Genomic DNA, 26,610 nt, shown 5'->3' on the forward strand with positions numbered 1-26,610 from the left:
GGGGAGGCATTTAGGGACCTGGATGATCAGTGGTGAGTCTTGATTGTGCCACATCGTTGTTCTTCACCAGATCACATTCCTAAGTGTCTCCTGCCCCATCTTTTTGGTGACCTTGAGGTCATACTGTGTACTTGGCAATGGAAATACAGCCATGAACGAGACAAGGTCCTTCTTTGCCTACAGCTTCCTTTCTAGGATATCTAGAAAGTGCTCTCTGTTGGGTTTCCTAATATTTCCAAACACAGCCCTGACCTCAAATTGGAGTTCCCTGGGGTTCAAGACCCTGAAAGCCTGTTGGATCAAATTGGACCACAGCCAGACTGGTGGGGAGAGGCCCCTTCCTATTGAAGACTTCGTGGATCTTCCTTCACTGATGGAATTTAACCACGACACTCCTTGAGAGTGTCTGGCCTGGGGGCCTCAAGGCACAGGTTATCCCATTGTCCCACAGCTATCCCATTAGTAACAGCTTCCTTCTATGAAGTCATTACTGTGCCAATAACGGTGCTAGACCCTTGACTTGTAGTCACTAGAGAACTGTCAACAGTTCTGTGGGAAAGTACTGTTATTATTTCCATTTTACAGTTCAGAAAATTTAGGCCGAGGGAGGTGAAATAACTTGCACACAGCTAAGAAGTGGTGGTGCCAAGTACTAGATTGACTTCAAAGCCCATCTTCTTAATCACTTAACCACTACACCTGTGTTTCACTAAGTGCGGCCCCAGCCACCCACATCAGAACCAGCTAGGGACATGGGGAGCTTGTGTTTAGTTGTATCATCATCCCCATTTCTGGCCTCTTTCACTTGTTCCAGAAGTTCTTGAGAAGAGTTCTCAATTTAGTGTGGAGAGGGGTGTGTTTTCTGAAAAAGCTCTATTCAGCCCCCAGATGCTTTGTCCACTTTTCTTATTGATTTATAGGAGCTCTTTATATATTGGGGACATTTAATTTGTCATCTGTGGTGCAAATGGTTTGTCTCCCAGTATGATTGTGATAAGCCTACGTGCTCCTCACCCTTGGTGAGAGCCACTGGCCTCAGGAGACAGAGTGTACCCAGGTGTAATGATGCAAGAGCTGAGGCTCCAAGTCTAGCCTAGCTCTGCCCCATCACCATGTTCCACAGTGACATTGGCACATGGCCTCACTGGGGTGTCTTGTCTGCCATTGTTTCTCAGTTCTACCCCAATGACTGCTCAGTAGTCCACACCCTTCTGGCATCCGCGTTGTCTCTGCTTTCTCATTATTCAGGATAAGTGGCTGTTTCCTCAGTACCGCCTGCTCCTTGCAGACTATCTGAAAATCCCTTTTGTCAGAAAGAATTTGCAGGTGTCAAATTAATATTCTTGGCACCAGAGTAGAAATCCTCCCATTAGCTAGGGATCCAATTACTTGTTTTCAATGAAAATGCAACCCTGATTCAACAGCATGGAATGCGGGGGGCATGCTCAGAGCTTCCTGCTGGACCCTGGTGGGGAGGTGGAACTGCTTCTTCCCCTGCCAGGAAGATGCCAGTTGTCAGCTGCCTCATGAGCCTACAGCTGCTGAGTGGGCTCCGCCCGTGGACAGCGCAGGACAGGGATCCTCTCCATGTTTCTGATGTGTGGCTGGTCTGGGAGGGAGCTCGGGCTGATTCCTCACCCCCATCCCATTCCCAAGCACTACTGCCCCCCAACCTGGATTTTAAATCCTCAGGGTGTGATGCTGGGTATGTGTCTAACCCATAAGGATGTCAATTAATGTAAACTAAGGACTTTGGGTGATAATGATGTGTCAGTATAGATTCATCGATTATAACAAATGTACCACTGTGGTGAGGGATGTTGATAATGGGGGAGGCTGTGCGCATCTTGGGGTAGCGGATATGTGGGAAATCTCTGTACCTTCTGCTCACTATTGCCGTGAATCTAAAACTCCTCTATAAAACAGAGTCTATTTAAAACAAACAAAAAATATGTAGAGCTTTTTAAAAACCTCAGTCTTAGAGACTTGGAAGGACGCGTGGTGTCCCTGCATGAGAACTTAGCATCCCAGACAGCTGGCCACCAGACCTGAGCTTGAATCCCAGCTCTCACCCTGCCTCATCAGGGACTGTGGACAGGGAATCTAACCTCCGTGGCCTGTGAAATGGGGCTCATGATGTCTACACTTGCCTCATAGACCGTTGTTCAAAGAGACTGTGTAAAGCTCCCACCCAGATCCTGGCCCAGCGTGACAACCTGTCTGTCAAGAGTTCATTAGGGGAAATTGGCCTTTTCACTATTGAATTCCTCCACCTGGGAGCCGGCCTCGTTCCCTTTTGTGTAAGTCATCTTGTAAAGTTTTAAGGTCTTTTTTGTCGGTCTTATCATTATGCAGTTTACTTTCACTGTTTTAAATTTTGTTTTGATTTTGAGTGGCATCCTTTTCAGGTATTATTTTCTCCCCTGGTGACAGTGTGGCCTTGTGGTTGAGAGCACAGGCTTGGGGGTCAGGTAGTCCAAGAGTCCAGTCCTGGCTAGCTATTTAATGGTTGGTTGGCCTTGAGTAAATGACCTACTCTCTCTGAGCCTGTTTCCTTCTCCAAAAACTGAGAATAATGGTAGAATCACCCTCCCAAGTTTGTTGTGAGGATTGAACAAGATCATGAATCTAAAATGCGCAGCACAGGTCCAGCATGTCTAAGCACGCAGTAAGTGTTAGCTCCTCCGAGGCTGTAAAAGGGCCTGACGGCAGACACACACACTGGAATCAGGAAGATGGGCTCTGAGTTTGCCCTAGATCCTCCCTGCCTCAGCTTCAGCAGCAAGAGCTGGCACGGAAGCTGGTCTCTCTCCTCTGTTTCCCCGCCTGTCTTCAGGACCACACAGCCCTGTGCAGGTGGCCAAGAGGCAGGGTGTTTGGGGGCTCATCATCCATCTCTAGGTCCTAGAAAAACCAAGAAGACAGTGGGCAGCAGGACCAATGCCCCTCTCTACTTTCTCCCCTGCCTGTCCCCCTCCCTTAGCCCCCCAGCACCCTGAGGTGGAGCTGGCCAGAGCAGGGAGAAAGGCCCCATTGTCAGTGGGCTGTGTTTGAGCATCACAGGGGGAGGGCTCCCAGCTGGCTGCCTGGGGTCCAGGGAAAGGAGGAGAAATGGCATTATGAGCAGAGGAACTGCCTTGGGCCTCTCACTGCGACAGCCTCTTGCTCAGAAACAAGACCTTCAGATTCTGCTGAGATCCAGAAGGGCAGGCCCAGCTGCGGCCTCTAGAGGCAGCCTCCCCGACTCTTCTCAACATCTCAGAGCTGGGGTGTCCTTAACAATTTAGAACATAGGTTCTCAACCCAGGAGAAGCCCCCCTCTTTTCTGCCCCCTAGTTTCACAGTAACTGTGAGGAGAAATTGCTACAGAAGGTTGTGGCTTATGTGACTGATATAGAAGCAGAAAAAAAGAATGAGAACCACCTTTCTGGAAAGTTTGGAAGATAGGATTGTGAGGGCATTGTTCATGGATGGTAGTGTTTCTAGCTTGCCTTTCCTTTCCCGAGGAGCCGTTGTCGCTTGGGTCTGATGGGTTGGTCAGCTGGGCCTGGGATCTCATCTCTCTGCCTTAAAGTTAGTGACAACAGGGCCTTCAGTGAAGATTTTCATCATGGGGAGCCCCCAAACCTCAGAGCTGTGCTGTGAGGAATGACTGATGGGAAAGGTTCTGAGTCCCTGTAGGTTCCTCTTCTGATTCACTTTCCAGAGTGACAGGAGCTGTGCTCTCCTGTCCCATGAAGGGAGGGCCTCCTATTAGAAATTGGCCATCCCTCAGTGTCGGCCCAAGAAATAAGGGCTTCCTCTTCATTAGAGGCCTCCTCATTTGAGGGTGGCTTAGAGAGCCAATGATGGCCCATCCAGCACTCCCACTGCTGGCTTCCTTCAGAAGCCACAGTGGATGCTGTGTGTTGGGCCCCACGTTGTCTGTGGGAGCAGACTGGGAGAAGGAGAGGGAGAAAACCAGAGTTTATGGAGTAACTGCACTATTCAGAGTATATTGCATCTATTGTCTTAATGAATCTGCTCAGCAGTCTTGGGATGGTTTTAATTATCCCCAGCTTGACATAGAGGAAATTCAGGCGTGAGAAGGATAACTTGCCCAAGGTCACACCACCAGGAGCCAGAATTGGAAATCAAGGTCTGTCTGATTCCAGAACATCTAAAACCCCACACAAGGTCTGACCTCACTGCAGAGCAGGGGTCCAGCTGGGATAGGGCACTGCTTTATCCAGGCCAGCCCCCCCCCCCCCCCCCCCCCGCAGTTCTGGCTGCAGCTTCTCTGAGCATTTGACTTTGACCTGCCCCATCAGGCTGCTCCCCAACCAAGACCCCCAGCTCCTCTCCAGGGCCCCATCCAGAAAGAGTGGGCCAGTGGCTGGCATGGCTGAGGGGCAGTGTGGGAAGTGGCCCAGGTGAGGAACAGGAGGGCAGGCCTTGGCTCCACGCTGTCCCGCTCTCCATGGGACCGGGCATGTCCACGGCATCTCCTCACCTCAGCTTTCTTCCCTAAAATGTGGTTGGCCTGGATTGTGTTCGTCCGTCCAGCTCTGACTTTGTGTGGTCCAGGTCTCCACTCCCTGGAATACTAATGTGCCCTGCTCAAAAGTGGACAGTCTTCTGTAAGAATGGGATTTGTTTTTCCTTCTCGTGTCTTTGCCTCAGTTTTTATTTCACTCCAATTTTTATTCCATCCACTCTCTAAAACCAGCAAAAACAACCCCTCCATCCCCGCTTCAATTCTGAAGATTTCTTTACAATCAGATCACATTGTCGGGTCAGATGCCAGCCCTGAGAACGAAGGGGTAAGATGTCGGGGGCCAAGTACTTGATTCCTTTTGCTGAGAGCCCACCCAATGTAGGGAGATGAGCCGGGCCCCAGCATGGGCCCTTTCCTGCTGTGGCCCTCCGGAGCCCTACCAAGGACACAGAACACTTGTCCACTCAGCTCTCCCTGTGGCTGACCCTGCGGCTTCCCTCGGGGGCTTCTGAGCGAAAGTGAGAGGAGGATTAGGAAGGAGCTGGGAGAAAAGTCATGGCCAGCAAGGGACTACACGGACTCTAGTCACAGTTCCCCAGGGACAGCCAGCCCCCAGGCCCCCATGGCCCAGCAGAGGACTGGCAGTCACTGCTAGGGGTCCTGGGAGGACTTTGGTCTTCTGAAATGAGCCCCTGACAGGAAGGAGAGGGGACTGCCTGGTAACAGTCCCGGAATCGCACCTAGGAGAGGAGCACAGGGCCTCTGCTCACTCTCCTTCTTCCATGTTTCTGCACTGTGCACTCTCAGTGGCCCACTTCAGCCCCCCCGAGTATGGGGAGACCCATAGTAAGTGTAGTCAACATGGAGGCATTCCATTCTGGGGAAGGCACGTTTGTGTCCCGGGAAGGGTTTCATTGTTTATCTCTGTCTGGATTCCTTCCACTCATGGGCAAGTGAGGACCCAGAGCCAGCACAGCACCTGGTGTGTGTGGGCTGGGAAGGGGGCAGAGGCCTGCTGCCTGGCCCACCCAGGCTCCTGATGAAGGCGGAGGTTGGGCTGAGAAGGATGGGACAAGGGGAGGCTCGCTTTCCCAAAGTAGGGCCAAGCAGCACAGGAGGGATTCCACGAAGGGGAACCGGAGGGGACAGCCTTCTCCTGCGACAGGGCTGGGGGCTCTTACAGAGCCAGGCTACAGGGCTGGGGGACCTGCAGGGCTGAGGGCACTACCTGGCCCTGGGCCTGACTTCCTGCCCCAGCCCGTCTCCCCTTGAACTCAGGAAGAGATCAATAATCTTACCTAGAAAGGCCGAAGTCCAGCACCTGGACAGAAGCCCCACAACAGAGCCATCCAAACCAGGGCTGCCATCAGAATCTTCTGGAGCTTCTTGAAATCCAGCTGCTTGGTCCTCACCCAGATCTCCTGAGTTGTACTCTCAGTAGGGCCTTGTTGCCTGGGTGCTGGCATTTTCCACAAGCTCCTGGGTGATTTTGTTGCACATCTCTGGTTGAGAACCACAGATACGGACCAGCATAACATCCTACTGGGAGACTACAGGCCGTGGCCCTGGCTCTAAGCCTTGATGCCCTCTCCCCATGGCCCTTGGGGGGTGGCCAGGCCAGGGCCCTCTGTATTCACCCCACACCCTACTCGGTGCTTGTGGCATCTTCAGAAGTCAAAATTTATTCTAAGATATGTGTTGATTTTTCCTCCTCTGGAGATGGCCAGAGCTGAATCTGCTGCATCCCCTGACAAGTCCCGGTTGGCAGTTCACATGGCCCAAGGCCCACGGACGGGGCAGGGAGTTTTGGTGAGCAAAGAGATGTCGAGGACGGGCCCAGGTCCCCACTGCTGGCAGGAGGAGCTGTCACCTAACACTCGCCTGCTCTGTGCCAGACCCTGTGCTGGGCGTTCTCGAACGTGCGTGATCTTAGTTCATCACCACAGCCACCCTTCCCGGGTGGCTTCTGTTGTATTCCCCACTTTACCGAAGGGCCAACTGAGACTCAGAGAAGCAAAGTATCTTGGTTAAGATCTCGGCTTCACTGCTCCATGAGACTTATTTGTCACACACCCCAGCCACCTCCTGTACATCAAGGCTGGCCAGGTCCCAGGAGAGGTTCAGAAACATTTTAGGAGAAAGTGAACCAACAGGAGGTGGGGCAGATGGTGAGCTGATCCCTCTCCAGCCTGCCCCACCCTCCCGGGCCCTCCCCTGCTGGGACCTGGCCTGGGCCTGAGCATAGCTTGCAAGTGCACTGGGATTAAGCATAGGCCTGGTGGTGGGCAGGAGACCAGGGAGCCCTCTGCTGCTCTCCTGGTTGCCATAGACTGGTGCCCCGGAGACAGCCGGCCCCTCGGCTCATCACCTGGTAACCGAGCTATAACAGTGTGTGCACTGCTCTCATGCTGCCCGCAGCACAGCAGGCCCCTTTCCCCTTCCCTGCCTAGCTCCTGGGGAGAATTTATAGAGCTGAGAGTGCACTGTCCTGGGCAGGGGCCTGGCGTCAGCTGGAAGGAGCTCCTGGGGCAGGGAATCAGGGAACTGGTCTCCAGGTTATCCTACCCCAGGCTGGCCTTTCTCTTCTCTCCCCTCAGAGGGATGGCGCTAGAATGTTTTGAGCTGCCAGAACCCATGCTGTGCTGTCGCTGTTAGTGGAACTTAACAGGAAGCATTCAGTGCTGGCCTTTTGCATAGATGGCACAGAACTAGGCACTTAGGGAAGGATTTCCAAGTTTATTTAAAAAGAAGAAAGAAAAGAAAAAGCAGTCCTGATCCCTGAGAGCAGGTGTTCAAAGTCAGGCAATGCAAACCAAGATAATATCTTTTTTTTTTTTTTTTTAAAGATTTTATTTTTTCCTTTTTCTCCCCGAAGCCCCCCGGTACATAGTTGTATATTCTTCGTTGTGGGTTCTTCTAGTTGTGGCATGTGGGATGCTGCCTCAGCGTGGTTTGATGAGCAGTGCCATGTCCGCGCCCAGGATTCGAACCAACGAAACACTGGGCCGCCTGCAGCGGAGCGCGCGAACTTAACCACTCGGCCACGGGGCCAGCCCCCAAGATAATATCTTTTTAAAGTTGTTTTTGCTTTACTAAGACGTAAAACGTTTTTAATCAGGGTAGTTTTCTCAATGGGAAGTAGAACAGGTCTGAGTCTAAGCTGTCCTTCTCTTCTGCTCCCAAGGCTAAATGTCCTATTTGGCAGTGCTTTCCTTATTTGTTGCAGAAGGCAGGGCTGGGTGACCCACCCCCGGGAGATGCTGGGCATGGCCTGCTCTGACCCCATTGTAGCCAAGAGCTTCTCTGGGAGTACCACCCGTTCCCCAGGCAGGGGCCTGAGTGCTGCCTTGTACAGCTCAGGATTACTCTGTCCAGGGCGGGGCCTCCAGCCCCAGTGCCCACTGGTGCTGGGTGCCTTCTTTCAGAGTTCTGTAGGTTGACTGCTCTGGGGAGTATGGGAGGCCCTGTGGCCTGCCCCGACTGCCCCAAGGAACCCTTCCTGAGGACAGCAGCCTGGCTTTCTAAGGTCAGTTCTCTGGCCTATTCCACAAGCTGCAGGAACCATTCTGTGGCTTGACCCACTGGGCTATACCCCTTGTGAAGGAAGGAGACAGGCTTCTATGTGGAAGGAAGAAGGCCCCAAGGCTTTCTGCAGATGCCCAGCCTCGGTTCTTCTGCACTTACTGTCCGCTCCACTTCCCAAGAATAAGGAGCAGCCTGACCTGACCCAGATCTCAGGCACGGTCCTGCAGCCCCACTGTTCTAGGCAGAGGCATCAGATGGCCCTTGACAGTGGCCTGCAGACCTCAGCCTCCAGGGCCTTTGGCCTGAATTCACCTCTCCTGCCGGCACCTAGTGTGTCCCTTGGAAACACTCTTGTACCTTCCTCCTGGCCCAGACTGGAAGGAGCCCAGCTTGGGGATTTCCTGTCAACATAAGAGCTCCCTCCTCACAGAGCTGGAAGGCTGGGCCAGTTGACACCTGGGGCCTAATCAGCCGAGCAGTGGCCTAGCCAAACTTTTGACAAAAGTTTCTTAGAGATCAGTGGGTAGAGTGGAGTGGGAGGTCTCCCTGTGCATCCCCTTGGCAGAAGCTATTCAGAACCATCCATCTTCCATTTCCTGCCTGGCCCTGCAGGTCAGCAAGTATTTATTCACCATCTGCCGAATGCCTCGCCCTGGGACGTCGTGTTCAGGAGTTCTGGTAGGAGGCAAGGACAGGACCCCAGCCTGGGGACTTGGCCTTGCGGAGCTCTGGGTCTCCAGCTGTTCCCAGGATGGTAAAGAAGCAGCCAAGTAGCACCTCGGGGAGAGTGAGAGAAGGGAGCCTCCCGCCACAAGGGGTTTTCCAGGGCTGGTCTTTGGACAAGGTGTTGGGACAGGGAGCGCCTGGATGGACTAATGAAGGAAGGGAGGGAGCAGCCGCCCGTCCTCAGCCTGCTGGAATGCAGTGGGGTGACCGCCTGCAGTGGCGCCATGCAGATGATGACTCCCCTCCCACACTGAAATAGGTCTTTTGCTAGTGTCAAGTCACCTTCTAGAAGGAAGGGCTTTCTCAGGAATCCTCTGGCTTCCTTGACTTTGCTCCCCAAGCCTCAGAGGGTGTGAAGCCCCCTCGCCTTCACCCCTGTGGCCTTCCCCTCACGGTTGCTTTGGCAGATGCTTTCCGCACCCAGTTGCCACCGACCCTTTCACTCCTTGATGGCCAGTGCACTCCACTCCAGGACCAGGGACCAGCTGATGTGCCTTCCCCACCCCCAGCCTGTTGCCATGGTAACGACAGGCACTCCTGCTCCTGCAGAATATTGCTTTCTTGTAACCTTCCTCCCTCCCTCTCTTTCCCCCTTCTTTCTCTCACACAAAAAGAAAGCACAAGTGTTTTATATTCATTTTGCAAAAAGCTGTGTAGTGCATACTAATTGGCGTGGCTTCCTCCTGCTTTCTTTGAGCCTTTCCCCATTCTCGGAGCCGGGACTGCCGGCCAGCACAGGCATGGGCCCAACCAGCCTGCTCGTTGGAAGGGGGACTAGCTCTGGGTTTCTAGAGACCCAGCAGTGTGTCTATAACTTGGGGTCTTTCGTCCGGGCCTTTAGCTGGTGCCACATAAGCAAGGCTGTGAAATCACCGTGTCCTTGTCCCAGAGCTTCCTGGCCACAGACCAAAGGCTGTGAGGTCTTCAGGGTGTGGAGCACCAAAACCCTGACCTGGCATAGACGCTCAAAGCCAGGTCCAGCCAGAGGGTGGCTTCTCTGTGGTCTCTGTTGCTCTGTCCCAGGCCCCCTGTTGACATTGCCTCCTGGGATCTCTCCTTGCTCCCCCAGCAGACACTGCGTCTTGACCTAGGCCCATGTCGGGACTACTGCTCCATAGCCTCAAGTCCAGTCCCTGGGCTAAGTGGGGTTTGCTGGTCAGCTGGGAGAGAGCCAGCAGCTGGACTTGATGGGCACAGGAGCCTCAGAGCCCTGGAGTGGTTCCCTACAAATTCCCCATTCCCTTCTTCCCTTGTCCTCCATTTTGGCAGCCCCTTCCCCTCCTTGCCTCTAGGATGCTGAAGGAGATGGCAGTACTGTTCTCTGACTCCCACTTTAGGGACCAGGAGGGTGCTCTGTATGTGTGTGTGTGTGTACACATGGTGTTGCCCCTGGCAGGGCTGTCTGTCAGCTTTTTGCCAGCCCCTGGGGACCAGAGGCAAATCTTTTGATATATAAGCACAAAAGGAGTGGCTAGGATTACTGAAGGAACCTGTAGACAACATTTCCGGCTTTAATTGTGCAATTGAAGTATAATTTGCATTCATTTGCCATTTGGTGTTAAACTTTCTAAAATAAGAGAATTCAAAATGTAAAATATGCAGCTTTGCTGGCTGGCTCTCCAGTGGGGCAGGAGGAGGTGGTGCAGACATGGGTGATGCAGATTCTCTTTGGTGGAGAAATGAAATCTGAAACCCGCTGTGTGCACTGCTGTCCCTAAGCCAGGGCCACTGACCAAGCTCGGCTGTGGTACCAAAAATCTCCTAACAGAAGTGGTACATAAAGTATCCCTATAATCTTCACAACAGCCTTGCAAGGCTAAATCTCCATGGGCACGTGTGAGCAAACTGAGGCACCCTGTCATCTGCAAAACCAAGGTCAGACCTCTTTGTCTGGGTCATAGGTCTTGATGACCTGCCCCTACCTATGGTTTCTCCCTGACTTCTAGTCATACTCCCATCCCAGCCCCAGTCCTAGACCAAAGCTTAGCTTCCTGGAGTGTGCCACGTGGTTCTGGTTCTGTGTCCATGAAAGGCTTATGCTACTTAAGAGAATGCTTTGCATGCCCTCCTCTACCCCCTGGTTCCTTGGCAAACTGGTGCTCTTGTCCTTCAGGAAGACTCCTGGCCCCTCAGGCCAAGTTGCTGGCTCTCGTTACACAGGCATGGCATTATCAGTGTTTATTCACTGCCTGTCTCCCCCAAGGTCACTCTTGTCAGAGGCAGGGCCCATCCCACTTGGCCTTACATCTCCTTCAACCAGCACAGGCCCTTGCCCACAGTGAGTCCTCAGTAGATGCTTGGGAGAGGGCATTGTATGGGTGAAGTTAACTGGTCCAGGGTCAGGCTACTGAATGGCAAGGTCAGGATTGGAAATCAGAACTGTCTGACCACAAAGCCCCATGTAGCTTATCGGGCTCCGGTCTGGGGACCAGAGCTAGGTTTGAAGTGGACTCCCTGTTATCTTGAGCAGGTGACTATGTGTAAGGTGAGACTGATGACAAGCGAGGGCCTTAATTCTGGCTGGGAGCAAGGACAGCTTCCTCCTCTGGCTTCCCCCTCCCTTGTAGCCTGGCTCTAGGGCCGCTCAGAGGGTGGGACATCTCATGGGCCAGGCCTCTCAGGTGTTGTTGGTTCTTCCCAAGCATCTTTTCTATGAGGAAATAAGTACCCTCCAGAAACCTGGTGAGAGTCAGTGTGGTCCTCATGTGGTTGGCATCTAGCTGACTGCCAGGTGCCGGCCTGGCCCCGGCTGCCTCCGGCCTTGCTTATGTGCCACATTTGACCACCAGCATATGCTGCCTGGAAGACAGCTGCCTCCACCCAACTGTACAGCCAGACCTGAGAGGAGTAGCCTGCGGCTCAGAAGAGTGGTCAGCACAGGGGTGCAGTGGGGCTGGCAGATGCCCAGAGATGTAAAGAGACACAGGTTTCCACCCTGGGCCTTCATGGCTGTCCTGTGAGTGTGAACCAGATGTGAGATGGTGGGGAGTCAGCGAGGCCCACCGCCTCGAGCCGTGGGCAGAACAAGAGCAAACTGCTCTGTGAGGACCACTAAGTTTACTACAGGGAACTCTAAGGTGCTGATTTGAGGTTTTGACTTGATTCTTTTTTTTTTTAGATACAGTTCACATACTATAAAATTCACCCTTTTAAAGTATATAATTTAGTGGCTTTTAATATTTTACAAGGTTGTGCAACCATCACTACTATCTAATTCCAGAGCATTTTCATCACCCCAAATAGAAACCCTGTACTCATTAGCAGTCACTCCCCGTGTCTCCCTCCCCCCAGCCCCTGGCAACCACAATCTGTTTTCTGTCTCTATAGATTTGCCTACTCTGAGCATTTCACATAAATGGAGTCGTCATACAGTATGTAGCCTTTTGCATCTGGCTTCTTTCACTTGGCAGATGTTTTCAAGGTTCATCCATGTTGTAGCATGTACCAGAATGTCATTCCTTGTTGTTGCCAAATAATAGTCCGTGGCATGGATAGGCCCCATTCTGTTTGTCCATTTATCAATTCACGTACATTTGGGTTTGTGATATTGTGATATGTAAGAAATAGATATATTTGGTCTTCCTTCCCCATTTCTGGCACAGCTCCTAAAACGCTTGGAATTTCCTAAGTGGTGAGAGTGATAAAGGTGTCTTTTGTTAGGTCAGTGAGGTGACTTTTGGGTGCACCTAAGGATGGGGGCTGGTTGCCAGGAGAACCAACCATGAGATTAAAAGGTTGGAACTTTCAACCCCACCCCCTAACCTTTGGGGAGGGGAGAGGGGCTGGAGGTTGAATCAGTTGCCAGTGGCCAGTGACTTAGTCAATCATGCCTATGTAATGAAGCCTCCATAAAAACCCAAAAAGGGTTCAGAAAGCTTCTGGGTCAGTAAACACGTGCAGATTCAGGCAGAGTGGTGCCTCTGGAGAGGGCATGGAATCTCTGCGCCCCTTCCCACATACCTTACTCTATGCATCGCTTCCATCTGGCTGTTCCTTTTGTAATAAACCAGTCATCTAGTAAGTAAAGCATTTCCTGAGTTCTGTGAGCTGCTCTAGCAAATTAATTGAACCCGAGGAGAGGGGGTCAACCTCCAATCTGCCAGTGGGTCAGAGGCACAGGTGGCAACCTGGACTTGCGATTGGCATCTGGAGTGAGAGGGAGTACGGTCTAGCAGGACTGAGCCCTCAACCTGTGGGATCTGCTGCTATCTCCAGGTAGATAGTGTCAGAATTGAGTTGAATTGTAAGACATCCAACTGGTGTCAGAAAATTGCTTGGTGGTGTAAGAAAAAAACACACATCAGAATTGGTGTCAGAACCTTAGGGTTGTTTCCACTTTCTGGTTATGATGAACAATGATACTGTGAACATTCCTGGGTAAGTTTTTGTGTGGGCATGTGTTCAGCCCTCTCGAGTAAACATTGAGAGGAGAGCTTACCCATGGTAACGCTGTTGAACTCTTTGAGGCACAGTTGGCTTGCTTCTTGCCTCACTGTTTAATTTGGGCAAGTTACTCCCCCACCCAGATTCCCTGGTCGCCTTTCGCCTCCCTGATCTTTAGACAATGACTTACTTGGAAAACGGGCATCCGGAGTGCATGACCTGTGCACGTCCTGTGAGGCCGGTGCTCAGGGGCTGTTCCGTGGCACAGCATTGCCCTTCCACTGCTTTGCTGTCTGTCCCCCCAAACCACCCCCTCCCTCTGGGTCATCTTTCCGCCATTGCTGAAGTAGAGAGCTTTCTGGGGGCCCTCCCTTGATGGGAGCATGGGCCTGGGCCGCCCTGCCTCTGAGCCTAGACCTACCCAGGCTCCCAGCTCTTGGTGTGGGCTCAGAGGCAGCCCTTACTCCTGCCATGTCTGGGCTACTTAGCAGCCATGATTTTCAGCCAGCATGGATTCATTTCCTGCGGGCCCAGCAGTCAGAATGTTCCGGAATCACCTATACCGATGCACAGAGGGCAGGCAAATATGGGTCTGCCTGCCAGGCCATGGGCAGAGGCAGGTCTGACTCACCTACAGTGCCAGCACCCAGCACAGCAGGGGCTGTTCTGAGAGTGGGAGAGAGATAAGGGAAGGACCGTGGTTAGACAGATGGGAGGTGGCATCTGTGTGTGAGTGCAGTGTCCAACCTAAACGAGGCCAGGGTGCAGCAGGGTGAGGAACAAAATAGCAGGCTAGTGGGGAAATTGCATGCCGAGTGTGCCATGCTACTAGGAGAAGACCGAAGGGCCAGGGCTGGCAGAGAGGACAACAGAGGAGAAGTCACAACTGGGGCAGAGTGAGGTGCTGCTGGCATGTTACTTGCATTGAGACAGGAACCGCTTTCAAGCTTTGGGGAAAGAATAATAGCTTTATCCTTTTTTTTTTTTTTTGAGATAAAATTTGCCCTTTTAAAATATGTAATTCAGTAGTTTTTAGTATATTTAAAAGGTTATGCAGTTATTACCACTAACTCTAGAACCTTTTCATCATCCCACAAAGAGCCCTGGAGTAGCCTTATGTTGACCATGGTCATCATATTCCACCCACCTGGTCTGTCATGGCACATGTGGCCCACCCACCGGGGCCCCATGCACCAGTGCTCTGCATCACTTCCGCTAATCCAGGACCAAAGCCCTCGGTTGCCATGGTAATTCTTGGCCTGCGCTCAGGCACAGTTATCCATCCTTTTAACTGATGCCTGTTGGACCAGTGCTGGGGGTACACCTGTGGCTAGGACAGGCACAGTCCCTCTTCAGAACACAGAGATGAGTGGGGATAGAAAGGGGCAGACAGCCCTACCTGCAGTGAGGCAAGGGCCCTGCTCGAGGAGCTAGAGCAGTTATTGATTCACACACACAGGGTGCCCTCCCACTCCCTGCTGAGGCACCACCTTGCTCACTATGGGTGCCAAGTGAGGAGCAGGAGGAGATGGGTGCTTTGCGAGGGGAGGTGACTTCTAAGGGTGTGAGGGCTCTCTGGATTGTGGGGGCAGCCTGGGGACCCTTGTGACACATAACACTGACTTGAGCCCACACTCAGCTGTTCTCCAAACTCAACTCTGCGTCCTCCTTGGAAGACCTTGGCAGGCAGGCGTCAGGCTCTAGGGGCCCCACTCCACTCACACCTGTGTATAAATGCCACAGAGGCAGCTGAGAACTGAACAGTGAGTCTATGAGTTAGGAAGTCCTCCATCTTGGGGCCCAGAGTCACGCCCTGAATGTAGAGAGTGGCCTTGTGTCACTTCTGCAGAAAGATCTGTCCTGTGGCCTGGGCTGAGGCCAGCACACCCAGCAGTGTGACCTGGAGGGCACAGTTGGACCCTCACACAGGTTGACATTGGACCCTGGCCCATCCAGGAGCCCTGAGATGTACACTGCACAAACTACACCCTGGTGCCTGAGCCCTGTGTCTCCTGGGACCCCTCAGGTCCCTGCTCGAGGGACCAGAGAGAGTGGTCCTGGGAGAGCTGACTCCCAGTCCTCAGAGTCCAGCTTCCTTCCTCCACTTGCCCCTGTCCTCTGCCTCGCTACGTTCTCTTCAATTCATATCGTTTTAGAACTTTCTGAGCACTGTTACAGCCATAGTCTTGGTGGCTCTCACCAGCCCATCGCCCTCGGCAGACCCCTCCCCATCCCCTGTAGGCAGCTCTCTGTCTCCAACCACAGCTCTCTCTGGAGGTCGTTGTTCTCATCCTCTGCTTTTCTTCTCCAGGTTATCCTGAAGGATCTGGAAGTGTTGGCAGAAATTGCATCCTCCCCTGCAGGCCAGACGGATGACCCAGGCCCCCTCGATGGCCCTGACCTCCAGGTCAGACACTCAGAGCTTCAGGTGCCCCCAACAGGCAGAGCCGGCCTGATGAACACTCCTGGTAAGTATTCCTCTTATGGTTACAGGCTCAGCGGCCCTTGGGGAAAGCTTGTGCTCTGTCTCGTCCCTGACTGGGTGGTCCTTTGGGCTGTCACTCTTGAGCCATTGAGTTGTGCCAGGGTGTGAGGGATCTGTAAGTGTCCTACCAGTGAGCTGGCGGTCTCCAAGAGGCAGGACACCTCACCCTCCTGCTGCCTCCTGGCTCACGCTCCACAGTCCCCCAACCCCGTAAGAGCCCCTCATGTCCCTTTTTCCTCATCTTCCTTCACCTTTCCTACTTTTGAGCCATTGGGTAAATATAAAACCATCTGAGTCAGCTAGTCATCTCTTTCCCTGGGGCGGCGTCTCCCCAGTCAGGAATCAAAGGGCTTTGGAGTCTTGAGTCTCACAGGTGGAAGACTAGGCAGCCATTTTCTTCCTCGCCGAGAAGCTAAAAATAGCAAACAACACGGCAGGCAGCCCAGGCAGGAGAGGGGATAATTCAAACAGAATGTTTCCGGGCAGTCTTTGGACATGAAGGTGGCCATGGCATTCCTGGTGCTCACACTTCGTGGTCCTTTCAGATAGCAGGTGGCTATCAGAGAGCTGTGGTTGGAGACAGAGAGCTGCCTACAGGGGATGGGGAGGGGTCTGCCGAGGGCGATGGGCTGGTGAGAGCCACCAAGACTATGGCTGTAACAGTGCTCAGAAAGTTCTAAAACGATATGAATTGAAGAGAACGTAGCGAGGCAGAGGACAGGGGCAAGTGGAGGAAGGAAGCTGGACTCTGAGGACTGGGAGTCAGCTCTCCCAGGACCACTCTCTCTGGTCCCTCGAGCAGGGACCTGAGGGGTCCCAGGAGACACGGGGCTCAGGCACCAGGGTGTAGTTTGTGCAGTGTACATCTCAGGGCTCCCTGGGCCAGTGTGACTCCCAGCTCCCTCCTCCCAGGCAGACGCCAGTTCCCTCCAGCAACGCAATCTTGGAAAACGCCCAGGGATGCAAGTTGGTCGGGAAGTACCCAGCGAATCTTGGGTGTTTGCCTGAGGTGTCTGTTGTCCCATGAGTAGCTCTTGACATCCAGACACAAGATCCTAGACAGCTCCTCCTTTGCTGCAGAAGCCAAGTGTCAAATAGGTTTGGGGCCTTTCAGTGGCAGCTTCCCTCCTACAGCCGCACCGTGCTGGTCCCGGAAGGCGTTCTGGTACCTGGCCCTGAGAACGCCTGCTGGGTGGAGCCGCCAGAGTCCCGCAGGCCTGGCTGCACCCCAGGGCTGCCAGGTCAAGTCACAGGCCTGTGCACTGACGACATCTCCCCAGTGAGACTTTGAAGTCAAGGTCCCCCAGCCCTTGCAGTGGGGTGTCACATAGGACCCAGGCATTAGGCCACTGCCACTGCATACACTCTGCCTGCAGCTGGTCCCAAGTTTCCAGCTGTTTGACTGAAGCAAAGGAGTAAGGGGTTCTAGCGGCTGCCCGGCTTCCTTCTCTAGTTTCTCCAGGATGCAGTGGTTTCCTTGCCAACAAGCCCAGTTTCCTCTGGGCAGCAGAGGCCATGGTTGAGAGGCTCCCACATCCTGACCCCGGGACCCAGCTGAGATTCCCAACCTCTGTCCCACAGCCCAGGAGTCCATTTTCCATCCTGTGTCCCCAAGTCAGCACTGAGGGGTCAACCTGAAGTCCCCAGGACAGATGGCAGGAATGCCAGAGGTTGAGTGTGAGGGCCAAGCCCCGATGTGGGCGTGGGGCAGCCTTGATGAGAGAAGAGAGGAGAGCAGTGAGGGGAGGGGGGATGGCAGCAAGAACTGACTGGAGGAGGGGCAGCAGCCAAGAGAAGGCATCCTGCAGGGCAGAAGCCAGCCTTCAGATCTCCCTCCCAAGGAAGCGTCTTCTCTCCTCCTCAGAGTGGGAGAAGCATAAAGCTGAGGCAGCACAGCCTTGGGCAGGGGAAGGACACTTGGATCTCCCAGGACTCTCTGTGACCTGTCCCTCCATCTGGAAGGTGTATCTTCCTCCCAGCACAGAGAAGTTGATGACTGAAATACTTACTCGCTAGTGGAAAGATGGGCCAGAGAATGGCTCTGGGCGCCCAGGTCTGCAGGAGAGGGTGGTGTGTGTGCAAGGCCTGGCCCAGGAAGTCCCAGGGGAGGCCCTACGGCAGCAAGGCCTTCCAGCTGCTTGGGAACAAGGGCTGAAGGGAGCTTGGATGGCAAAGTGCTCTGAACCCCAGCTCCTGGCCCTGCCAAGGGTAGGCCACTAACGAGGCTGAGGCAGGGAAGACTTGCCCCAGTTCACCAAGGCTGTCAGACTGGCTCATGTCAGCCAGAGACTCACCCTGAATTCATAGAAAAACAACCAAGTATGCCAGATCGAAAGAAATTCCATCCTGGAAAGAACACCAAGGAAGTGCCTATAGCCAATAGCGCTTCTTGCTTCAAGGATACACAGTGCTGAGGGCCACTCGCTCTTAGCCTGAGACCCACGTGTGCACTGCCAAGTGTGGGAACCACACATGCGTGTGTGTCCGTCCACAGCTGGCACCAGATTTTTCAAACTGGTTTGTGATTTTAAAAGGTCAAGGTCAAGCTTAAAGCAATACTGTAAGAGCCTGGGAAGCCAGAGCTGGGCTCTGTCCCCACTCCCGCCTCAGCTGCCTTGGGGAGGGCACAGTCCAGGCACCAAGGACATTGTGGGTAGCTGTTTAGGTCAGAAAGCATGCAGGAAGTGTACACTCATTCCTCAGCAGGCCGCTCTTTCTCCCATTGCTTCTCAGGCACGCAAGGGGGTCATTCTGTTTCCATCTGGCGGTGCATGTGGATAGAGGCTGCAAGGCCAGACCCACTTCCTGTTTAGATTCTGCTTTCCTCTGGCTCTCCAGGGCACAGCTCAGAGAACTTGCAGACTGCAGTGCTGTGTCCCTTTAGGATAGATCACCCCACTCCACTCCCCATAAAGGGACTTTCTGGAAAGCCAAGGAGGTGGAGAGCCTAGCAAAGATTAAATGGCGTTTGCAGGGAACCAAATGGCCCCGTCTGCGCGTTGTGTCTGTAAACTCAAATGGTGCAAATTGAATGCAGCAGTGGGGAAGCGAGGCCCATCCCATGACTGGGTAGCTGCTGTGTTGGCTTCAATGCACCACAGCAGTGGTCCCAGGGGCCCGCAAGGCAGAGTTACCCACATGCAGTTTTCCCCTCGCCTGGCCTAGCGTAAACATCTCTCCCTCTGGTGCAGAGCAGCATGGTCTTGCTTCTCCTGCCCTGCTTTGTTCCTGACCTTCACAGAGCCCCAGGCTTGGAAGAGGGCCATCTCCAGCATAGTCAGGAGGGGAGCTGTCTGGGTAGGCGGCCCCAAGGGAAGCCAGTAGAGGGATACCACGTTTGCCTCCCTAGCTTGTGATTTGGTGAAATGAAATGGAAACAACCACCTGGATCTCCTGTGACTTGACAACTGTGGCTTCTCTGCCCATCTCCACTTGGGGGTCATCAGCCAAGGCCCTGCCAGGCTCTGAGGAGAGGAGATGATGAACCCTAGCTTGAGCATGCCTGTGGGGCCTGTCCCTGAGCCTGTGCGGAAGGCCCAGCAGGAGCAGGAGGGCCCTGGGATGGGTCCCTTGTCAGAGGTGTGCCTGGCCCTCCTGGGGCCTGGACATCCCTGCTGCAGGAGACGGAGCAGCTTTGGCCTAGCATAGCAGCAGTGTGGCAGTCTGGGGCCAAAGGTCAGCCCAGGACTGATGTCTGCCCCTAAAACCCAACTTCCTTGACCTTCCCTCCTGGCTATGAGGCCCACGCTTGATGGGATAAAACAGCTCGTGTCAGTGTGCCCTGTGGGGCTCTCTCGTCCAAGGTAGATGGAATTTAACCCGAACTCTAAAAACATGGGCAAAAATGAAACATTCTGATTCAGTTTCATTCCTCACAGCCGTGGCCAGTGTGGCCAGATGCAGAATCAAGTTCCAGAAGAAACCCAGAAAGCCACCTCTAGACTTTTTGCCTAGTAATTAACAGTGACCATAGTACGTTGAGCTCTCGTTAGGACTGGACACTGTGCTGAGTGCTTCCCACATGTCAGCTCACTGAACCTCACTATGGACTGGCCCCTCAGCTGCTCACAACAGCTCTGAGGAGAGCACCGTTGTCATTCCCACCTGGAATAGGGCGTTGCGACAGGTGTTGGGGCTGACCCAGGAGCCTAGCCTGAGAGCCTGCTCTCTTTACCCCCACATTCAGAGGACAGGAGCACAGGTGCCCCCCCACCCTTGCCAAGCACTGGAAGCTTCCACCACTCAAGGGGAGGAGCAGTGGTCACTGGGCTGGCAATCCAGGCTCCTTCTCTGGGTGCTGGGCCATGGCCCCAGCCTGGTAGTTCTTGGGGCTGTCCCTCCTCTTCTCAGTGACTTCAGGGACCCCATTCTGACCTCAGGCCACCTAAGCACTTCATTTCTTGCCCTTCTGCTGCCTCCCTGCCCTACCCTCCACTTCCTCCAGCCACACCAGACTATTTCCCAGCCTCTAGAAAGCCTTGCCTGTTGCCATTTGAGCCTTAAAGGCCCTTCTTCCCACATACTCTTTTCAGGCATAAAAGAGCATGGGCGCTGAGGTTGGAAAGATCTAGGTTCACAGCCCAGTTCTGCCCTGCCTATCCTGTGACCTTGGGCAAGTGTCCTGCCTCAGTGCCACCTCTTCCTCCCCTGTAAATTGGGTGATGGGATGCTTGGGCCCTCCTTACACGGAGGGAGCTGAGATAAATCCCCCACATGTGTGAGGTGCTGCCTTTGCTTCCAACCTTCTTATTACAAGAGCTCACACGTGCTTCGGGCCAGCTCAGTGGCCCCTCTGCTGTGCGGCTTTCCAGGATAGTCCAGGTCAGGCTCCTCTCTGTGGCCTCTGTGCCTCCCGCCTGCCACACTGTGTGTGGGGGCTGAGTTCACATCTGTTTCCCTCTCGGCCGTGACCTCTTAGACCCTAGCTATTCAAAGTGTGGGTTGTGGCAGCCTCAGCGTCACTTGGGAGCTCATCAGAAATTGAGACACTCAGGCCCACCCCAGACTTGGAATCACATGTTGTCAAGATCACCAGGTGACTTCTGTGCTCCTCACAGTTTGAGAAGCACCGCCTCAGACCGCGGGAACCTGTTGCTCTCATCTCTGAGTCCCCAGCATCAGGCGCCCCGTAAGGGTCAGTGCCTGTTTTTCAGAGTTCATTATAATAACAGAAGGAGCAGGCACCAGGGCCCATCACCCCGTCACCAACACCAGATCTGAGGCTCCCCTGGCACCCCTGCCCAGGCCTTCACTTGTCATCCGGTGGACAGCCTAGCCCCTTCCAACCCAGGCCCATTGCTGTTGATCAGCCTGAGGCCTTGGCCCCAGCCCTGCTCCTGCGGCAGCAGCACAACTCCTCCCTGATGCAGCCCCCTCCACTGCCCTGTCAGCTTCAAGTTCCTCCCCGGCCCTGCTGTAGCCCAGTAGCTTAACTCTTGCTCCAAACCGGGCAGCTGGAAAGCCTCCTAGATTTGGGTGACTTCCCAGGGTGGAGGGCTTCCCAACCTCAGCTGGGCTGGCCCACAGAAAAGAAAGTGACTGCCTTTTGGATTGGGTCCCGAGGATGCCATTGCTGCACATCTTAACCACCCTTTTGTCCACACAGCCATGGGGTTTGGGCCCTCCGATTCGGCAGACTGCACACCCCCGGAGACCCTGCTTCACAAGAGGCCTTGGCCTCCCTCTCTCTCAGCCCCTTGATTCTGGAAGTTGCCCATTCCCCCCATTCCTGTTGGTTCCATACCAGCCTCCCAATCACGCAGCCCCCTCCTCAGAGCACTTCCTGTGCCAGGCACAGCGTTATGCTCCTTATCCCTGTGAGGTTCACAGATAGCAACCAGCTCTGGAGAAGGTGTCACTTCCTCTAGACTGCTCTGCCAGTCAGTGGCAGGACCTGGATCTGATCCGACTCCTCTGGCCCTTCCCCCACATCCATCCAGGGCAGTGGATCCAGATGCTCACTTGAGAGGCTGGCCAGGTGCATGAGCCCTGACCCATGGGGGAGGTAGACAGAGGGCGAGGAGCAGAGCAGGGACCCTGCCAGGCCTGGACTGGGCAGCTAATGTTTTCGCATCTGGTTTTGTTGAACTGTAACTCGCGTTGTGTATTGAGGCCAGAGCTATTTTTATCCTGACATGTGAGGCTCCTTCACGTCATAGCCACAAAATTCAATCCAAAACATCCCAGGAAAGGTTGTTTGTGAGACATTCTGTAGATTCTCATGTCGCCACATCAGGTTTCACTTAGTAACATCTGCAGGCCTGGCTCCCCGGCCGCCCACCCCACCGGCCTGGTTTTGTATACACAGTGCTCCCAGCAGCATCTGTCTGCCCCCCAGCCAGCCAGCAGTCACATGAACTTCCTGCCAGAGCCCGCTTCTCCTGACCAGAAATGCAAGGCAAAGCGGCGTTCAGCATTTGGCTGGGGGACTGGTTCTCAGCAGGATTGGGAATGGAAATCCTGCCCTCTTTGGCCACCCAAAAGGCACTTCTCTCCTGAGACCCATGGCCAGGTTGTTCCCAGCCCTCCCTCCTCCCCTCCCCACCTTTGGGGCCCCTGCCAGAGCAGCTCGCCCACCATCTCCCATGGACCTGGAAGACTGTGTGCTGTCAGTAATGCCACGTCTGAGCCCAGTAGATCCTCAGAGCGCAGTGCTGGAGGCGTGCCCTGAATCTGGGAGCTGGGCTCCTGTCCTGGCTCTGCCCTATCCGATCTGCCGATCTGCCGAGAAAGGAGGCTGATTCCCAGCCGTGCTTGTCAAGTGTGCTGATGAGGTGGGTGGAAGAAGCCCATGGGGGCGCTGTGAGCTCCCGTGGGGAGGAACAGGCTGCGGTTAGGCAGAAGTTAGTTCAGTTGAGAGAGGCCTGTTGTTCCCTATGGTAACACTCCAGGAGTCAGTTTGTTTTCTCTCCACCCTATCTCCTCCTCCCATGCCCAGAGCCCTGCCTGAGAATATCTCTCAGGTTCCATCTCAAGCCAACTGGGCCTGAAGGGCTGATTAGTTGGAAAAGTGGCTGGTGGGCCAGTGGGAACTGAGGCTGGAAGAGATCAAGTAGGCCTTCCCTTGTCTATGGTGAGCACTGAGATGTGCCCCATCCTGGACCAGCCCACCCACAAGTGTTGCCCTCCCCCGCCATGAGAGGCTTGCCCTGCCCAGACCTGTCGTCTCTACCCCGTTGGGCCAGGATCTCAGGTAGCTTTCCAGGGCTTCCAGCCCTGTCCTGTAGAGGCTCCTCCTCTCAAGGGCAGCAGCCCTGACCAGAATCCGCCTGGCAGATGGGAGCCTGAAGAGCGAAAGGCCCTGCCTGACAGCTACAGGCCTGGAGCAGGCCAGGCCCCAGGCCGCTCCCCCAAGCGCCCATCAGCCTGAGCCTCAGGAACGCTGCACCCAGCCTCCTGCTCGTTGTAGTCTAAATATTGGAGCGCTGGGAGGACTGAGCTGTGGAAGCTTTCCCAGCAACCCTTGCACTGTGAGAACGTGAGTCACTTGCCATGGCTTCTCCCAGATATGACTCTGCCCTCCTTCTCTCTCCTACCGAGGGTCTCAGCTCCAGGGGCCACCATTCAGGCCTGGACATTGAGAGTTGACTGTGTGGCCCAGAGTGGGCTGTGGCTAAGGAGCCTGGGGATGTGTCCAGAGCAGCCCCAGACTTTCTCTTCTGCCATCTTTAGCCAATCTGTCAGCTGAGAGGTGGGTAGATCTATCTCCCTCCCCAAATGTGGGGGTATGGGGGATCACAGGTGACCCCCCCTCCTCCTCAGCCTCCCTGCCTCCCAACAGAGCATTGTGAAATTGTCCCAGATCTGAAGTCTCCCCACTGAGAGACGTTCCAGACTATCCCTGCCCAAAACACCCAGCCCCTGGGGATGGAGACTCTGACCCCGGTTCAGGAGGATTTCTTTATGGTCAGTCCCTGTGTTGGTCCCTTTGTCCTTTGGAATACTTTGGAGCCTACTCGACCCTAGGCCTGGAAATGGATCGGGACAGGGGTGCGGGACAGGGGTGCACATACAGAGGCAAGAAGGGGACAGGAACACAAGGAACCATCACAAACAAGCACCCAGGAGAAGACTGAAGTGAGCTGCGTTCCAGTCCATGCGCACCTCCAGCCGGCGTCCATGGGAACAGCTAAATTCATATTCTCAGTGTGGGGACGCGGAGGAGGGGCTGAGAGGCAGCTGGCCTCCTCAACAGCTGTATCCGCAGCCACCTCTTCAGAGATCAGCCCCAGCTGGGCCTGGGGTAACTCGATCTGTAAGAATGTGACACTTGGTTCTGCAAACAGCCCCCTGGGCCAGGGAGCAGACACTGTTTGCCATTCCAGAGTCACTCACCACCTCCCGGGCCAGCCTGTTCCAGGCAGGAACCCAGAACAACACACTGCAAACAAGAAGTTCAGTGAGGCCGGCCCTTGAACTGGGCTTCTCCCTCAAGGCTCACCCCTTGCATGGTTCGCAGGAACTGCTAGGAGGTTCTCAGGAGAGGGTGGTAGTTTGAATGTGTGGCTCCTGGTAGGAATCCGCATAGAATAATTCACGACTGGGAAGAGCAAAACAGAAACACACCTTTTCCAGTTCCCAGGCACTTCTCCATAAGGACCATGCGAGGACATAAGGGAAGTCTGAGTTCAGGAAAGAGAACAACTGGGGGTAGAGTGTTACTGCTTCCTGGCCACTGGCGTCTAATGACGGCAGCCCAGAGGAGCTCCTCTGTAAGGCTTACTTGGAGTACTCTGGATGGTTCTGCACGTTCTTATTTTGTGCTTTGGGCTGATGTTTCCAGGAGCTCATGTACCCTCACACAGCCAAGCTTGATTCCCAGAACCCCTCACACTGTGCCTGTTTCATGCAGGTGAGTGGCCATTCTCTCCCTGGTCTGGGGAGGAAATCATGACTCTCACAGGCTCCAGGGCCCAAGTGGGGCCAGCCCTAAAAGTGATCACCCTAGATTCCTCTGTCGGCCACTCTGTTTCCCCCAGTGTCCTCCCCAAGTTCCCAGAGAGCTGCAACCAGGTGCTTTCTCCACAGCTCTTGACAGTGTCCCTGTCTCTGGGTCCTCAGTCTTGCCAAGACCTTGGCTTTGGTCTTTATGCCATCTTCTGCCCTCCTGCTTAGGAAGGTGCCACCTCCCAGCCTGCAAACGCCAAACCTGCCCAAACCCCAGTGCCTGAGAGATGGGCAGCATGGCGGAGGTGCTGAGAACGTGGGCTCTGAAAACCAGCTGCCTGGAGTCAGGGACCCCACCACTCACCAGCTCTGTGACTTTGGGTAATCCTCAACCTAACTCGCAGCTTCTCCATGTGTATAATGAGAATAGTCATAGCACATATTTTCAAGGGAATTTTGAAGGTTAGATACTGTGTGTGAAGGGATTAGACATGCATACCAATAAATGGTAACTGTTGACTCTTAAGATATCACACTGGGGAGATGTTGGTCAAGGGGTACAACTTCCAATTAGAAGATGAGTAAGTTCTGGGGATCTCATGTACAGCATGGTGATTATAGTTAATAATACTGTAGTATATACTTAAAAGTTGGTAAGAGAGTAGATCTTAAATGTTCTCACCACATAAAAGAAATGGTAGGTATGTGAGGGAGTGGAGGTGTTAGTTAATGCCACGGTAGTTATTTCACGATATGTAAGTATATCAAATCAGCACGCACACCTTCAACTTGCACAATGTTATATGTCAGCTATATCTCAATAAAGCTGGAAAAAATACAATATAGGAAATAAATAAAGCATCTGTAAAGTAAAATAAAAAGATATGTTATATTGGGCTAATTGGATATCTGTCTACATGCAGAAGAATTTGGACTCTTTCCTCACACCAATACAAAAATTAAAATGGATCAGAAAGCTAAATGTAAGAACTAAAGAAACCTCGTAGAAGAAAGCGTATCAGTAAATCTTTACGACCTTGGATTAAGTAGTAGTTTCTTAGATATGATACCAGAAGCACAAACAACAACAACAAAATAGATAAATTGGATTTTATCAAAATTAAAAATTTTGTGCTTCAATGGACACCATCAAGAAAGTGAAAAGATGGGGGCCGGCCCTGTGGCCGAGTGGTTAAGTTCGCGCACTCTGCTTCGATGGCCCAGGGTTTCACCAGTTCAAATCCTGGGCACGGACAGGGTACCACTCATCTGGCCATGCTGAGGTAGCATCCCACATGCCACAACTAGAAGGACCCACAACTAAAAATATGCAACTGTGTACCAGGAGGCTTTGAGAGAAAAAGGGAAAAAAATGTTTTTTAATCTTTAAAAAAAAAAGTGAAAAGACAACCCACAGAATGGGAGAAAGTATTTGCAAATCATGTATCTGACAAGAGACTTGTATCCTGTGTATAAAGTACTCTTACAACTCAATGAAAAGACAGATAACGCAATTTTAAAATGGGCAAAGGATTTGAATAGACATTTCTCCAAAGAGGATATACAAATAGCCAATAAGCACATGAAAAGATGCTCAACATCATTAGTCATAAGAGAAATACAAATCAAACCCACAATGAGATACCACTTCCCATCCACTAGGATGGCTGTGATCAAAAAGACAGATAACTAACGAGTATTATGAGGATGCAAAGAACCTGGAACCCCCATACTTTGCTGGTAAGAATGTAAAATGTGCAGCCACTGAGGAAAAGAGTCTGGTCGTTCCTCAAAAGTTAAACGTAAGAGTTACCATATGATCCAGAAATTCCCCTCCTGAGTATATAACCAAGACAAATGAAAACATGTTCATACATTCATGAATGTTCATAGCAGCATTATTCTTAGCCAAAAAAATGGAAACAACCAAATGTACACCAACTGACAAATGGATGAAATATGGTATCCATACAATGGAATATTATTCAACCATAAAGATGAATACAGAACTTACTACAACATGGATAAGCCTTGAAAATATTATGCAAAGTGAAGGAAGCCATATACTATATGATTCCATTTATACAAAGTGTCCCAAATAGGCAAATCCATAGAGACAGAAAGTAGA

General features: G+C 53.1%; 1 protein-coding gene across 3 annotated transcripts in view; it reads left to right on the forward strand.

The window, feature by feature from the left end:
- The window catches only part of VAC14 (VAC14 component of PIKFYVE complex), a 104,572-nt gene that overhangs the window by 35,633 nt on the left and 42,329 nt on the right, over positions 1-26,610 (forward strand). For all 3 annotated transcript variants that reach the window (XM_046681585.1, XM_046681583.1, XM_046681584.1), the window contains one exon: positions 15,423-15,579. In XM_046681585.1, coding sequence (XP_046537541.1) covers positions 15,423-15,579 — 157 coding nt within the window. The remainder of the gene's footprint in view (positions 1-15,422; positions 15,580-26,610) is intronic.

The sequence above is a fragment of the Equus quagga genome, chromosome 13 (genome assembly GCF_021613505.1).
Source record: "Equus quagga isolate Etosha38 chromosome 13, UCLA_HA_Equagga_1.0, whole genome shotgun sequence".
NCBI classification, from domain to species: Eukaryota; Metazoa; Chordata; class Mammalia; order Perissodactyla; family Equidae; genus Equus; species Equus quagga.